The following is a 16191-nucleotide window of genomic DNA, read 5'->3' as shown; positions in this document are numbered from 1 at the left end:
GGAGGGAGCGCACGGAGCGGGGCCGGCGGCGCCTCGGGCGGGTCCGGGAGCCCCGCGCGGCGGGGCCGGGCCTGGTGCGCCTGCGCGGGGCGCGCGGCACTGCGCCTGCGCGGGGTCAGGAGGGCGGTGCTGGCGGAGGGGAGATTTGTGGGTGTTTGTGGGGTGTTTTCTTCTTTTCTGAAAGGTTTGTTGTGTGTTATGGGGGTTATAGTGAGCCGTGCGAGGGGCGCCTGAGGCCGCTTGGTCTGTTCGGCCTGGGAGAGAGGGGAATGAGGGGAGACCTCGTTGCGCTCGTCAGCACCCTCAGGAGGGCCAGCACCGATCTGTTCTCTGGTGACCGGTCACAGGACCCCAGGGAATGGTCTGGAGTTGTGTCAGGGCAGGTTTAAGTTCGATATTAGAAAAAGGTTCTTCCCCCAGAGGGTAGTGGAGCACTGAACAGGCTCCCCAGGGCAGTGGGCACGGCCCCAAGGCTGCCAGAGCTCAAGGAGCGTTTGGACAACACTCCCAGGGCCAGGGTGGGATTGTTGTGGTGTCTGTGCAGGGCCAGGAGTTGGACTGGGTGATCCTTGTGGATCCAGGAAGTGCCTGGCTCCATCCTCTGGACACCCTCCCTGCAACTGCTCACAGATAAGGTCCCCTCTCAGTCATCTCCAGGCTGAACAGCCCCAGCTCCCTTAGCTTTTCCTCACAAGAGAGATGCCCCAGTCCCCTCATCATGCTCATAGCCCTGCCCTGGACTGCCCTCTGTCTCTCTTGTACTGTGGAGCCCAAGGGACCATGTAGGGAAGGGAGCAAAACAGTCCAGGAAAAAAAACCAAAAACCGTAGACTAAGATTTTAAGATTGGCATTTCCCCAGCCATTTAAACCCACCCAGCCGTGTTTGCAGAGCCACCATTTCCTGCAAGGTTTTGCGCTTGGCTGACCCGGGCATTTGATGGGTGTGATAAGACCTGCTCCCCGAAGGCCCAGCGGGTGTGGATCCAGTTTCCCCCTGCTCTGCCATTATTCTGGGCTGACCTCTTTACGGGGTGTTTAAATTTCCTGTTTATGGCACTGCATGGGAGTGGCCCTAAACCCTTTGGCTGATGCCAGCTCTGGTGGTAGATGCCAGCTGATGATTCCCATGGCAGTCCATGACCCTGGCACTTGGGGCCCTTTCTGGATCCCACCTAACACCTGCAGCAAGCAGGGTAAAGGGAGCTGGGCTGCTCCGAGCTGCTCCGCCACGTGCTGCTGGTTGCAGTCTGCAGGATTTATACAGGACCCAGCCTGAAACAACCTGAGGTCTCCAAATCCTTTTGCAAACTGCCATGTGGACGCTCCTGGCTGCATCCCCCTGTCCTGCTGTGGGAGCTGCATGCTCGCTGAGGTTTTGTTCGGTTGTAGTTCCAGCTTTCTATAAAGAAATTCCGTTTTGCACTTGGAGCCTGGCTGCCAGAGCTGTGGCTGGAAGCAGCGTGAGCTCCTGGCCCCATGGCATCCTTTTGAGCAAGCAGGAACAGAGAGGGATCATCCAAAAGTCATGTATTTCAGCAGCTCTGCAGGCTGCATGGAGCCATCCAGTGGAGTGGCTCTGTAAGGAGCTGCAGAGAAAAGGGCATCTCTGGCAGGGAAGGGAAAGGTAATCCCAGGCCAGTGGGAAGATTGTTCAGTGCAGGGCAGGAGGCAATGGGGTTTTTATGGTTTTTCTGTTCGAAATGGAAGTTTTTAAAGGACTTCTGGCTGTGTTCTGCTTTGGTTCTAGGGAATATTTCTTCTAGTGGTTTCCCTGTGCTTTGTTTAGCTGCTTGTGAGCAGTTTCTGTTCTGATCTCCGAAAACAAGACTGTCAGAGGCCAAGCAGCACCACCAGCCTCCTCCCACTGCTTTGTGTGAATCAGAAGGTGGTAATTTGTATTTTGTGAAAATAAGTATAGAGCAGAATGGTGCTGGTGTTCCTGCATTCCCAGACCAGGGCTGGCCATAGCTCAGCACTTGGGGTCTGCTGAGCCCAGGCTCCCCAAAGCTTTGGGGACACCGTGGGTGCAAGGGAGCCCCTGGGCAGACATGCAGAAATTATACTGAGGAGGATCTTGTGCTGCAGCAAAGTGGTGAGTAGGTGGAGTGGTTTCAAAATGTTGCAAATAGAAGTTCCTGAGAAAGAAAATAAATCCTTGCCGTGGCTGAGGGGACGGACATACACTGTGGCCAGCAATTACTTTACAAATTGGCTCAAATGTGGTCAAGCATGACAGGAGGGAGCTGTGAAACACAGCAGTTGTGGAAGGCGAGGTGTCAGAGCAGATGAATCCTTCTCTTTGCAGCAGATCACACCCCTTCCCCTGGTCATGCCTGCATCTCCTCCCAGCTCACCCAGGCAGTGTGGTAGAGAGCTGGCAGCTCACAGTCTTACAGGGTCAACTCTGCCTGTGGGGCTGAGAAAGTAAAACCAACCAGGAGCAGCACAAATGTACAAAACACGCAAGTTTACTTCCAGCATCATTCCCAGCACGTTACACCTCTCCCAAACAGAACTCTTGTACCCTTCCCAATCCCACAGCAGTGCAGTTCAGTAGTGAACGGGCTTAGAGCCATTTTCCATCTTCAGGATGGAAGCAATCTCTCAGCTTGTTGGATCCCAAAGAGATCCAGGCAGCAAAATGGAGCAGGATGCTTCCAGCCAAGTGGCATCGGTGTTCTGCTCCCTGGGTCTCCCCACGGAGCCCCACAGCCAGTGCTGGCTGCCCTGGTTCCTCTCAGAGCAGGGGCACCCCCCTGAGCTTTCGGATGACGTTGGCCAGCCGCTTGGCCAGCCCGCCCCGGCTCGGCTCCTCCACGTGGAACGTTCTGGTCAGCAGGTTGTAGAAGGAGCCGTAGCACACGGCCACCACGGTGCAGGTGAGGCAGATGACGTTGTAGGGCATGCTGAAGTCTGGTGTGGGCAGGTTCACCAGCAGCGGCTCCGTGTACAGGCGCACAAAATAGCTGGAGCCATCAGAGGAAGGAAACCTGGGGAGTGGAAACAGGAAGGGGAACGTCAGCCCACACAGGGCCACTGCTTTGTGCTCACCAGATGGGATGACAGTGGCCACAGCCCCCAGGCTGCAGTACAGCCCCGCTCCCCAGCACAGGCACACGCACAGCGAGGTGAAGAGAGGGCTCTGCTCCACATCCACGTCCTTCATCGCAATCACACTGGGCACCAGGGCACTGAGCACAGATGAACTGAGGAGACAAAAACATGCCAGTGTCAGCCCTGCCAGCAAAGACATCCCCAGAGACCTGGGCAGCAAGTCCTGCGTGAGGCCCAGGAGGGGCTGAGGAGCTGAGGAATGTCGTTACCCGACATAAAAGCCGTGATTGGGGTCAGGGGGGTACTCTGTCCACTTCAACAAGGCCCTCTCAAACTGGATTGTGATCTTGGTGACGGAGTTGGCTGGCAGCTGGATCAGCATTTCCAAGAGGTGAGGCCGTCTCCGGTCCTGGGCTGGCTGGTAGTGGATGTAACCTAACCCCAAAGAGATGCTGTCAATGGCACCAGGGGGACCTTGTGCAATCTCACATTGCCAGGGCATCTCCCATGGGGTGGGGGCTCCTGATTCCACTGTCCTGAGAGAGTTTTTCTGGGCAAGTGAAGATGTAACCGTAGCAAAAAGCATGTGTTAGAGCTATATCTAGCTGCTCTTTAGAGCTGATGACCCATAAAAGTCAGGTGTTCATAAGGAAAGTTACAAATGCAAAATAAAACCCACTCATCAGTTTTAAATTGAGCCTCCTGTACTACAAAAATTAATTCACTTTGGTTTACACCCTTGTTGGATTATGAAACACCATCCACGTGCCTCTTATAAAACAGACTTAATAGTCTCATCTGCTGCGAGCACTGAACTCAAGGGTAGGAAAACATCCTAAGATGTTTTATTTCACCATCCAGATTCCCAGTGATCACTGGGGCCCAAGGGAGGGGCTAAACCCTCTCTGGAACGAGCCGCTCATGCCAAGGAAATCAGGTGGCACGTGCTCCCAGGAGGGTTCACTTACTTGGCTTGTTTTCCTTGCCCTTGGTGATGATAGCGAGGGTGTGCACGTAGAGCCGCAGGTACCAGGGCACAGTCTCCAGCAGGATCACAGGGAAGGCCCGGTAGGGGTGGGTGTTGTAGATGAGAGTGCAGATCTCGCCGGTCTGCAGCCCGTACCCACCCACGTACCGCTGGGCATGGAGCACGGGGATGGGCATCTCCGCTGCAGGGCACAGAGGGACAGCAATGGGGGGCCGGGCCAGGGGAGTTTTAGGCCTGGAGCCCTGGCCAGCAGTGCGGATGGAGTGAAGTTCTGCTCACTCACAGCTGTCTTGGGGCCGCTTCCACTTCAGCTGCACGTTGAGGCTGCGAGATGTGTTGAAGAGCGAGGGGCTCAGCAGGTCATAGACAGCGTAGGTTTTCTTGTCTCCCTGGACAACAGCTTCGTGTACGGATGTTGGAGGGGGTGTCACTTCCAGTAGCTCCTTCTCCTGAGAAAGCAAACGGGCCATGAAAGGAAAAGTGCCCCTTGAAGTCACTGGCAGTGCTGGGCAAAGCCCCTCCAGCTGGCCCCGAGCTTTCCCGCCCACCTGAGGTGGCAGCTCAGTGCTCTCACTAACACCAGCAGGCTCATCCCCACCACCCTGGGCAGAGCAAGGAAACTGCCTCTCGTTGTGAGCCCTGCAGGGCTCCCAGGGGCTGGGCCGTGCAGGGGGTGGACATGGGGATGTTTCAGAGCCACACGAGGGAGCAAGGGGTGCTCTCTGGTCCATGAGCTTACCTTGTTCTTGGGGGAGATGTCAACGTAGACTTTGCTCTGCGACGCCAGAGGACAGGCATCAGTCAGTGTGCGAGAGAACATCTTGAAGAGGGACCAGTCTGTGGGAAGCAAAGTCAGTGGCAGGCAGTGAAGTGGTGCAGGCTGGGGGCACTCGAGCACCACAGTGCACAACCCCCAGGCTTACCCTTCTTTCCTTGACCGCTGGAAAAGACATCAAAGACCACAGTGAGGGTCTGTCTGAGCTCCCAGGACACAGCCACGCAGGAGGCATCCTGGAAAACAAAGAGACGAGTGGTTCTGATCACACCTTCCGGAGGGTCAGAACACCAGGATGGAGCTGGAACTCCACCAGGACCACCACTGGGATGCAGGTGAGCCCAGAGCAGCAGGACGACAGCTGTGTTAGACACAGTGAACCCACGGCAGCAGAGCTGGGCAAACCAGTGTGTCACCTTACAGCGTGACAAGGAGGCTGTGGATTCCCTGTTGGGATGTTCAGGGAGGGAGCTGAGCCTGGATCTTACCCTGCAGACAGGGCGGATGTGCACTGCCTGTGAGTGGTAGCTGGTGTGGAACAAGCGCTCGGCCTTCAGCAGCACAGCGAGCCCGGCCTGCAGGGAGCAGAGGAGAGACTCAGCCCCTGCCCTGCCCTCTGCTCCCATGGCAGAAAGGCCTGGCTGAGACTTCATGTTTCATTGGGAGTGACCCAAGGAGGCAGCAGGACTTGCTGTTACCTTTGAGCCACAGGGGAGCAGCTTCTTCCAAGGCGTGAGGTTCTCTGTGCAGACGACTTCCCGGGGCAGCACAGCGTATCGCAGGAGATGGTGGTCTGTCCCTGGGAGGGAGCTGGAGGGTCAAGAGCCTGGTACTGTCATAGGCTGTTCCACCCCACACCCACCAGCCTCTCAATGTGCCCCAAACGCCGTGAGCTCCAGCAGGAATACCTCCCACTCTGTTCAGAGTGATTTGGAAAGAGTAAGGATGTACATGTAAGGATGTATCCCAGCAGATTTTTTTTTCATGAGGGCCTTAAATCCTGTAGTTCTCACTGTTTCATAAAATACTTTTCAGAGAGACAGACAAGGGCCTGGGAACATCTGCCACGTACTGCTTGTGAGATTCCTCTGTTCAAATGCAAGGCCTGTTTGCAGGGAGAGGAAACACTTCGAGGAGGAGGTTAACAGACCCTGTTGTACCCAGACCCAGAGTCACTGCAGGACCTGCACCAGAATCCTGGCAGTGGCACAGGGAAGAACTAAAGCGAGAGGCAAGAGTGAGAGGGCAGAGCAGGGCTCACCGTTGGCTAAGCCCAGGGGTTTGAAGGATGCTGTTGGAATAACTGTGTTGGTTGAGTCAATGAAGTTGAGAGAAGCACAGAATATTCCCGAGAGGATGTTGCTCAGTTCTTTCCAGGCTTTGTCAACACTGTGTGGGAACAGATACCAGAGACTGCTGAGCAGCTCATATCCTTGGAACAACAAGCATTAAGTCAGTAACATTCAATAAACAGGACACTTGTAGGGAAGAGAGAGCTCTGTGAGTCCCCACAGAGCTGCTGCAGCTTGAACAGGGGCTGAGTGCTACGGGACATGGTGACAGATACTGGATGGGAGTGAAAGGAAGTGAGTCATGGATGAGAGGTCAAGATATAACCCCATCCCATTAGTGCAGTGAGGGGTTTGTCAACACAGGGCCCACAAAGGAATTCCTTTAGTCCTCTCAGTACCACATCCTGCCCTGTGCACTTAGTGGGATATGTTCTGCTTTTTTTTAGAGCTACTCCTGGCATTCCAGGCCCTTTATTCCAGCAGACATTTTCCACCCAGGAGACCAATTCACACAAGGCAGCTGCCTCCTGGGATCGCTGGCCATGGAGGGACCCGGGGGAACAGATCCACGGCCGGGGTACCTACTCGGTGACCGTGGGCTGGAACCAGACCCAGAGCTCGGCGCCGGCGGGTGCCTGGAGGGGCGGCTGCCCCCAGAACCGCGTGCGCCAGAAGCCCTGGGTGAGGGCGAGGTGGAGCTCCCGCACGCCCAGCGCTGCCACCAGCCGCCCCAGCGCCTTCGGGAACAGCCTGTAGTGAGACACTGTGTGGGCAGCGTTAGTCCCTGCCCGCCTCATCCCCCATCCCTGCCCCTGACGTCACACCAGGGTCTGGCCAAGCATGACATCATCCCCTGACACTGCCCTGCTTTCACCATCACACGCAACCTGCTTGCACCCCCATCCCGAGCCGCTGGCCGTGTGACGTCACCGCAACTCTCGGCTTTCCGCAGCCTTACTGTGCCCTGCCCTGCTCGCCTCTGACGTCACTCGCCCCTTGACGTCATAACCCATCGCAAACCATCACGCCGCGGTGGCCCCGCCCCTGCGCCGCGCCCCAGCCAATAGCGGCTCGGTCCGCCCCAGAGCCAGCCAATAATAGCCCGGTCCGCCCCCCAGGCCAGCCAATAGCGGTCCGGTCCGCCCCGGCGTGGCCCGCCCTACCTGCGCCCCGCTGCAGGTCCGCGTCCCACCGCGTGCGGAATTGGAAGGTGGCGGCCACGTCCCCGGTGGGCAGCGGGCTCAGCAGCAGCTCCTCCCGCAGCGCATCCCGCTGCTCCCGCCCCGTGCCCGCCCGCCCGGGGCCGGGACACGCCGCCAGCAGCAGCACCAGCAGCGCCGCCGCCGCCATCCTGCGGCCCGCCCTCCCCGCGCCGCTTCCGCTTCCGCCCGCCAATGGCGCCGCTTCCGGGGGCCCGTGGAGACGTGGGCTGTGGAGACCATCCATCCTCCGTCCTTCCTTCCTTCTTTCCTTCCTCCCTTCCTCCGGGCCGCGGCGGCTGCCCCTGCCTGGGGTCGCGGCCAGGGACCCGCCGAGGAGCTGCTGCAAGGAGCTGGAGCCTCCGCGGGGGGAAGCGCCCGCCTGGCTGTGCCTGCGCCCGCCCCCCGGCCGGCAGCGAGCGCCGCTGTTTGCACAGAATATTCGGAGCTGGAGGGGACCACAAGGATCATCGAGTCCATCTCTGCTGGTCTGGGGGTGCGAGGGGCTCCCGGGGGCTCCCTCCTCTCCGCCTGTGACGTTGGAGCTGCAGGGGCAGCCCCTGAGTTTGTGGTTCCCTGCGGGGGCTGTGCCTGTCCCGGCTCCCTTGCTCGTCCCAGCCCTTCCCGCTGCTGGCGGCTCTGCCCCGCTCCGTGACGGCTCCTTTCCGGAGGGCAGCGTCTGTCTGCGGGTGCAGAGCCATCCGAGAGCCCCCCCTCCCAGCCCGGGGCCACCCCAGGGGGAGGAAAAGGGCAGCCACAGCAAGGCAGTGACAGTCCCGTGGAGCTCACACCGACTCCCGTTCTGGCTGGTTATTCCCCGTGGTGATTTGAGAGTACTAATGGTTTGCTCCGGTAGGAAATAAGCATAAAAATTGTGACAACACGGGGTTGTCACTTACCAGGTGCTACACCTATTCAATTACCCACTTACTTGCTTAGATCTAAGGTCTTCATGCAACATTAACTTGGAATCAAATCCAATTGACTCAATGTTTGTAAAAGATAAGGTGTTCCTTTATAGCTCTTTTTTCCCCCCTCTTGCTTATTTTATAGGGGTTTTTTTTCCCCTCTTGCTTATTAGGGGCATCACATGAAACCAAAAAGGTAGCATGCCCAGAAAAAAAAAAAGAGGTCAAATTTCTTTACACAATGTTGCTTGTTGGGGTTTTTTTGTTTCTTTTTTTCAAACTGGGCAATTCCTTGCAACAAGATACTGGTAAGTAATAAAGGTTTAGATGCATTTTGGTAGGTAATTGAAGGTAAAAACATCCAGCCAGAGCTATTAATTACCCTGTACCTACTTTGGGAAGTCCCTGTGCCAGGACCTGAGAAGTCCTGAAGCCTGGCCCTTGTTTCTCTTCTCAACCAATTTCCCATGTAATAAACAGCTGAAGGCAGCACATGCAACATGTTCATGCTGCAATATAGATACGGGGCACTCCAGCTGGTGTCAGGTAGGTTGGCTGACAGGAGTGCAGGGGTGTCTGAACACACCGTGGGAAGCAGCCAGGATGAGGAGCATTCCCTGGCTCCTCTTGCTCATCTCCCAGACTCCTTTCCTGGTGACCACGGCCGTGCTGACACAGCCAGAGCAGGGACAGCCCTTTCCTGGGCTGCAGCCACTGATAGTGGCAGTGCCAGCTTTGTGCCCAACTCCTCTTGGCCTGGCCTGCAGGGACCAAGCTGCAAAGTGGCTTCATGTTGATGCTGTTCCTTCACTCCTCCGGAGCAGCCTCCAGCCGGGGCTGCTGCACTGGGAGAGCAGCAGCATCTGGTGCTGTGTGTGCTGATGTTCTCCAGTCATGCCACTTGTGTGGGAGATCCCCAGTGTGCTCCTGGCTGGTGGTTCCAGGTCACCATCCCCCCAGCCTGCTCAGGTTTTGTCTGTGCTGGCTCCCTCCCTCCTGGAGGCACAGCCTGGGTTCCTCAGAGGGGTGACCTGCTGCACTTACAGCCCTTCTCTGCCAAGGTCTGTGCTGTCTGCTCAGGAACCATCCCTGGGCTGTGCAACAGGAGGTTTTGTTTGCTCCTGCATGGCACCCTTGGCACGCTGGCTTTGCACTGCTCTCCCCCCTGCAGTCCCCTCCAGACCCTCACCCGGCGCTGTTCTCTCCCAAGGACACACACACCCACTGCTTGGTTAGATCAGTGATATTTCTCTGTGTGCAGTGTTATTTCTCTGTTGTTAAGTGCTTGTCTGGGAAGAACCTTTGTCAGTAGAACAGGGGGAACTGGGGTCCCAAGGAATGGCTTTCTGGGAATGGTGGGGCTGTGGGATGCTCAGCATTTTTGAGGGGGGGTGAAGCAAGGAATGTTAGCAGCAAAGCCTGAAGAGTTAATTTTGGGAGCTTACAATACCCCTTTCCTTCTCCTTTTGGCTGCCAGGAGAACCCGTGGAGGGAGAGGAGGGGAAAACCATCTCTCCCCTCTGGCAGGACATCAGTCCAGGAAGGGGTTTACTGAGCACCAGCAGCTTTCCTTCCTCTGGGCTGGCAAGTCCGTATGGAGGAGGCTGGGAGCTGGGCAGAGCTGTCTGCTAGCTTCTTGCCACCTGCTCTTTGGAACTGTCCTCCTGCAGGTCCTCCTCATCCGATTGCACCACGGGGGTCTCGGCCCCCTCCTCACTGGTGTCCAGGCTGTTCAGATCCGTGGAGGCAGAGGACGTAGAGGAAATGCGAGACTTGCTCTCGGCTGCATCGGGCACTTGCAGGGTGATCTCCTCTGGGCACTGGCTGCCATCTGCCCCTGGAGGAGAGAGCAGTGTGAGAAATAAAAAGCCTTCTGAAGGTTTATTGCTCCCTAGGCTTCATGGACAGCCCCTCCAAAACGCGTGTCTTATTCCTCGGCAGGCAGTGCATTCCTGGCTGCTCCCCGTGCGGCTGCTGTGGCCATTCCCCACCTCACACCCCCGGCTTGGCTCGGGCAGTTGCTGCACATTCCTTCCCCGTTTTTGGCAGTGGAGCCGTTTCCGTCTCGCATGAAGCACAGCTCAGAGCCGTGCTGTGTGAGGCTGCAGCAGGCCAGGAGATGTTTGGCCTGACCTCACTGCAGTGTGTGCGTGGAGGAAGGTGCGGCTGCCCCGGGCTCTCCCTGCCCCCTGTGGGGTCTGGCTGGGGGGTGGAGGGGTCCTGCAGCTTTCCCACTCAGCCCAGTGAGCTCTGCAGCACAGTGGAGACTCGTGACTAAACACTGGCTTCTCCAGAGGCACTTCAGGACAAGGGAATTTGACCCATGGATGAGGGAGGTGCCTGGGCTCTCCTGTCTTCTGCAGCACAGGGTTTTTACAGGGGTCTGTGTGTCTGGGCTGTGGAGCTGGATACTGATGTGGAGCAGCCCGGGGTGAGATCCCTCCAACCTCACAGACCCCAGCACCAAGTGTCTGCCTTTGGGTAGGTGTGGATCTGCCTGCAGGGTGGCCAGGGCTGAGGAACCAGCCAGTGTGGGCACTGGGGGCAGGAAGGGCTTCCAGCCTGGCCCACAAAAGGTTCGGGGCTGCACGTACCTGGCAGGGATCCAACAATGCCACTCTCCTCTGTCCCACAGCCCAGAAACACATCCACTGTGTCCTGGTCTGACAGGTCCATCATGTCCATCTGCTCCAGCATGTCCACATTCACCTCCATGGAAGAAATGCTACCTAAGGGAGCTGCAAGAGACAGAGCCCGGTGAAAGGGTGGGTGCTAGTGCCAGGCAAAGGGCACCATCAGCACTGTGTAGGCAGGACCCCGAGGAGGGAGAACAGCCTTGCCACAGGGAACTGAATTCTACTTGCTGGTAAGGGACCCCCAGGAAAATCATGTTTCCTTAAAACACCCCTCTGGAAGCCCCTGCTGTCTCACTGCAGTCCTTGTCCCTGCTCCAAACTGCTGTCTGGAGGAGCCTGCCCAAAGCCAGTGACTCTGCAGGGCGCCAGCTTGGGTACCCATGTGCAAGTGCCTTCAGTTAAGTGATGTGAGTAATCCACAGCACAGCACACCCACGCACAGCCTGTGTGGTCCTGTCTCGGTGCAGGACATGCATTGTCCCCACTGCCTGGGGATGTCCCACCCACCTCTAACCCCTGTGTCATCATTCCCTGAAACCCCCCAGCCCCGTGCTGGTGCCCACAGCACTTACGTCTCCGATGCTCTATCTGCAGGTGAGACATCGGGAAGAAGAAATCCACGTCGTGCTGGAAAACCTCCTCAAAGAACTTCTGCCGGTCCCGTAGTTTGAGCTGCTGCTGCTGCATTTGCTCCGCATCCAGGCTCCGCTGGGCCTGCTCCATGTCGGCTGGGGAGAAAGGGGAGGAGAGTCAGGCCAGGCAGGGCTGTCTGAGCCCTTCTGTGCCAGCTCACACCGTACGGCTGTGCTGGGGGGCTGGTGAGTCCCCTCTGCTCTGCTTTACCAGCACACACTGAGTTAGTCACCGTGGGTAGATGTTACACACCAGCACAGCAGCGTCACCAGCACATGCTGTGCTGGAGCCTCACTCAGATCCTGCTCCTGAAGTGCAAGGCAGCCAGGAATGGGGAGCTCATACGCTCACGACTGCTGGAGGGAATTATCGGGGGGAAAGGGTGCTGGTGTGAGATCGCCCGCGGTTTGCGCACGTTCGAGTTTCAGTTTCCTTGCTACCAAACCAAGGGCTGTCTGTGAATGCTAACGAGCAGGGGAGCTCCAAGGGACGAGAACTGGCGTTAGTGCTCCAGGGTTTCTGGGCTGAGGGATGCATAAGGAACAAAAGCCACTCGCAACCCTGTCACCCCTGCCCGTGCACACCCCCGCCGCCACCGTCGCTATAAATACGCTGCACCCACGCTCGCAGGCTCCCGCTCACATCCCTGCTCGCAGCCAGCTTGGCTTCTGCCTGCACAAACATTTTCATTCCTGCAATTCCTCACGCAGTTCACCGCCGGTGCCTGTGTCCCTGGCTCGCTGGAGGGACTGGTGGGAGCCCTGGGGCTGTTGCTGAAGGAGCCTGTTGCTCATTCCTGGGCCTGGTAACTCCCTTTTGGGTTGAGTACCCACAACAGCAAGGACCCAAGTGGCACAGAGGGTTGTGGCTGGTGGCCCCAGCTGTTCCCAGGCTGGTGTTTGACCTCAGCCATTCCATATTTCCTCTCTGCTGCTCTTGGCCCAGCCGGCACAAGGAAAATGTGATTGCTGGAGCAGGCAGTGCAGTAACCAAGGAAACCAAACAAACATCCTCTGCTCTGCCTGAGCACGGCCCAAACCCTCTGCTCCCCCAGGCTGGGGAGCAGCATCCCCACCCTGTCTGGCAGGAGCAGGGGAGAGCACAGCAGAGGGGCTGGCTTTCAGCAGCATGGAGCAGCACAGGACCCAAATGGGAGAGAGGTGGTGAGCCTGGTGAGATGTCCTGGAGATCAATGTCACATCTTCCTGAGAGCCCTTCCAGGGTTTCTCTGCACTCCGTTTCTGGGGCATCCTGCAGTGAAACCCCATCATCTGCAGGTGGCTGCCCCGGCGGGCTGGGTTGTGCTGGCAGCACCGTGTGGGGATGCACCATGACTCAGTGCCAGTCACCATCCGCTTTCTGGAAGAGGCTCTGGTCCTCCTCTGACTGCTCAGCGTCTTCCTGCGCCGCCTGGGGCAGCACTCCTGGCTGCCTGAAGGGATCTTTGCCTTGGTATGTCTGGCCAAAGCAGTGGTGCCCAGGCTCAGTGTGCTGTGCAGGACCCAGAATAAGAGCCGTGGTGCCAGGGAAGCTTTCCTGCTGGGAAAGCTGCCTCACCCTCAGCAGCAGCCCAGTGCCACTGGGGTACAGCAAACACCTCTGGCTGCCCTGTGCCATCTGCAGAGCACAGTGGGGGACAAGAGGGGCTGATCAAGGCACCGATTACGGAGCTGACTCCCTTCAGCAGCTGGAGCCAGCCCTGTGCTGACTGTCCCAGGCAGAGCTGTGTCCCCAAGCCCAGCTGTGCTGAATCCATGGCAAATGCTGCAGTTCACCACACTGAGGAGAGCCCTCGGGAGGCTGGGTGCTGGGCTCAGGGCACAGGCTGTGCTGGCTCCTGGATTCGGGGTGACAGACCAGCTCTCCGTGGGACACCTCGCCAAAGGGACCCCAGTGTGAGGTAAGGAGGAGTCTCTAAATCCTCCTGCAGTGCAAAGACAAAATAAACCCTAATGCTATCAGGTGCTGTCCAGGTGTCATAAGTGTGTGCTGTTAATGTTCTCACTGCCCGTGTCTCCCCAGCACGTGACCGATACTCGTAAAGTAAAGGTGCTTGGGGAGAGGGAGGACAGGCAGCTGGAGGCAGCATTCCTGTGGGCGCCAGGGTTTCTCTTGAGGGAGAAATTAGCAGGACCTGTTTATGAACTTGTTTTCGAGCTGTCGCCGGGGAGTTGGGCACGAGCACTGAGATCCTATTATGTAAGGAAGGCCGGCAGCGGGAGGCAGCAGCTGGGGCTGTGCTTGGCCCTGCCTGACCCGTGACCGCGGTGAGAGCCGGGGACGGAGCCTTCCCCCCTCCCGGGGCTCTTCCGGGCCCCGGGGGAGCGAACAGCCCTGCCAGTGTCGCTGCCTCTCAGCAACCCTTGCCGGGAAATAAAGGAGCACGGCATTCCCTGCCGCGGCCCTTGCCCATGTGACGGCCGGTCACCAGCCGTGGGGATTGTCTCATCCGGCTGGCATGTTCCCACCGCGGGACACGTTCGCACACACAATGCGGCCCCTATGCACCGTGGGGGATCTGTCGGTACCTGCTGGTGGCCTGGCTTTTATTGCTATTGTCATGGTTATTACTCCAGCCCGCTCGGCCGAGGGGCTGGAGGCTGATCAGCATTCAGAGCCAGGCTCTGCCCCGCTGGCTGAACGGCCCAGCGCGGGCACCGAGCGCCCCGCTGCCTTCAGAGCCTTCCGGCTCTCACGGCTTGTTAGCCAGTGCAGCTTGGAGAGGAACCGGGGCCAAACACTGCTGCAGAGTTTGGATGGGCAGGATCCCCACCAGGAAGTGCAGACAGGGATTTCCTTCTCACCTGCTCCAAGGACGATGGTCCCGCTGGCCCCTCTGCCCTGCCAGGGCCACCCCTCACGCGGTGTGGGCTCGTGGCTACGCTGTGGTGGGGAAAGGTGTGGGAGGGCTGGCTGAGAAGCAAAGCTCTGAAAGCTGTCCCATCCACGCCCTCGCCCAAGTGGGCTGGGAGAGGAGCAACTCCAAGGTGCAGTTAGCACGGGGCAAGGGTCAGACAGGGCTGGAGCGTGCGGGGAGCACCAGCTCAGGGTGCTCTGACCCTGCATCCAGGCCAGGAGTGGAGCACGTTTCAATCGTCTGGCTGTGTTTCCACTGGGAGTGGATTCACTTTTCATTCCTTCTTGGCCCATGAGATCCCCCCTCTGTGCTGGTAGATAGGAGGGGTGTATTTGGGGTGGGAGAAAGCTTGTTAGCGGAGGCACAAGGCCAAGAGAGGATGGGGATGGCCTTTTCCTGAGGCCACAGCTCTGCAATACCTCGCAGAGATTTCAAAGGATTTAAAAATAATCTGGGCTATGAAAGGGACAGCAGGGTGCTGGGGAGGTGAGCAGAGTTTAAGTAGTGGGTTGCTCCAAGCATGGGACAGTTCCCTGGTGAATGAAAGAGCTGGAGTAGGCTGGCTTTTCCTCTTCTCCCTGAGCCTTCCTGGAGTCCAAACCTTTGACTCTGCTCCTCCAGAGAAGCCCAAAATGTCCCACTGCTGCCCAACTTGCCAGAGCATGCCTTGCCCTCCTGATCCCTACGTGCAGGGCTGTGAGGAGATGGCTGGGGGACGATGCAGCTCCTCAGCTGCCACAGCATCCTCTGGGAGGCTCTGCAGAGATGGCCTTTCCCTGTCACCCTGCCCCAGCACAACCCCTGTGGGATAAGGGTAATTCCCAAGGGCTTTCAGCTCCTGCAGTCTTGGGAGAAGCGGCTGGTGTGGAGAGCTGGGAATGCCCCAGAGAATCTTTCGGGGTCAGGCCATGCAGAGATGGGATTCTGGACGCGCCGGCTCCCTGAGCGTTAATTCCCTGCACGGTTCTCTATCGGCACGTCCGACCTCGTGTTGCAGCAGAGCAAAAAATAACCGTAGCCCTGGTGAGAGGAAATGCACCAGGCGAGTGCGAGGGAGGCAGTGGTTTTGGCAGAGCTGCTTGCCGGGAAAAGCGGGAAGGGGGGGAACTGGAGAGGGAGGACATGGCACCTCGTAACCCCTGTGTGTGCCGCGGTTTCATCGCCTGCACTCCTCCGAGCGATCTCCAAATCCCCTGCGTCTCTGCACTAAAAATATCCCTCCCTGCCGCCCGGAGCTCCTTCCCCAGCAGAGGCTGTGTCATAAGACCCTGCTATTTGCGGGGCGCTGCTTCCTCTCATGCGAGAGAAGCGTGAGGACGGGGCAGCCAGGCGGGCAGCGCGGTGCCCGAGGCACGGCGGGCACGACCCGGGCACCGTCCCTGGCTGGCTGCCCCCCAGCAAGCCCCGGTCCCCCGGCTGCCGCTCGCCCCGCCGCTCGCTGATGGCTCTGCTCTGCTCAGCATCCTCATACCCTCAGCCCCGCGGGTGCGGGGGGACCCGCTCCTGCCGGGAGCCCCCGGCACTCCGAGGGGTGCCGATGCCGCTCCGCAACAGGTCCCCGATCTCAGCCCCTTCCCAAGGAAGGTGTCCCCCAAATCCCCCCGTTCCCCGAGCATCCCCGTCCCGGGCACGGCGCTCCCCGGGCAGCAGCCCCCGGTTCAAGCCGCCCGGGCAGCAGGTTGGTGCAGCGGCGGCTCGGGGCGCCCGGGCCGGAGGCTGCGGGTACGGCAGGGGAGGGGGCACAGGGGCTTTGCCGGGGCCTCAGGTGGGAGCTGCGGGGGGGGGGGGGAGGGGATGTGGCACCCGAGCCCTGCCCGCCCGGTTTGGAGCCCCGCTCCCACCCCGCCG

The 16191-nt window shown here is 58.7% G+C and overlaps 2 protein-coding genes across 2 annotated transcripts in view; both read right to left on the bottom strand.

Annotated features, from left to right (window-relative positions):
- Positions 1–2451: 2451 nt before the first annotated feature.
- PIGT (phosphatidylinositol glycan anchor biosynthesis class T) lies at positions 2452–7460 on the bottom strand. The gene is made up of 12 exons (XM_027693821.1): positions 7274–7460; positions 6696–6873; positions 6080–6207; positions 5517–5617; positions 5307–5393; positions 4967–5054; positions 4783–4880; positions 4327–4492; positions 4024–4224; positions 3325–3490; positions 3124–3207; positions 2452–2991 (listed from the first exon to the last, which is right to left on the bottom strand). The coding sequence occupies exons 1-12, from the start codon at positions 7458–7460 to the stop codon at positions 2739–2741; spliced, it is 1737 nt and encodes a 578-aa protein (XP_027549622.1). The 3' UTR covers positions 2452–2738.
- Positions 7461–9445: 1985 nt separating this feature from the next.
- DBNDD2 (dysbindin domain containing 2) overlaps positions 9446–16191 on the bottom strand; it is a 7397-nt gene continuing 651 nt past the window's right edge. Inside the window, exons 2-4 of the mRNA XM_027693822.1 lie at positions 11426–11581; positions 10812–10955; positions 9446–10054 (exon numbers count right to left, since the gene is read on the bottom strand). Of these exons, the coding sequence (XP_027549623.1) occupies positions 9846–10054; positions 10812–10955; positions 11426–11576 (504 nt within the window). The 5' untranslated portion in view covers positions 11577–11581 and the 3' untranslated portion in view covers positions 9446–9845. The remainder of the gene's footprint in view (positions 10055–10811; positions 10956–11425; positions 11582–16191) is intronic.

This window comes from Neopelma chrysocephalum, unplaced genomic scaffold (assembly GCF_003984885.1).
Source record: "Neopelma chrysocephalum unplaced genomic scaffold, ASM398488v2 Primary Assembly neopelma1_94, whole genome shotgun sequence".
Taxonomy (NCBI): Eukaryota; Metazoa; Chordata; class Aves; order Passeriformes; family Pipridae; genus Neopelma; species Neopelma chrysocephalum.
Note: the sequence above shows the minus strand (reverse complement) of the source record. Positions and strands in the feature narration are given on the sequence as shown.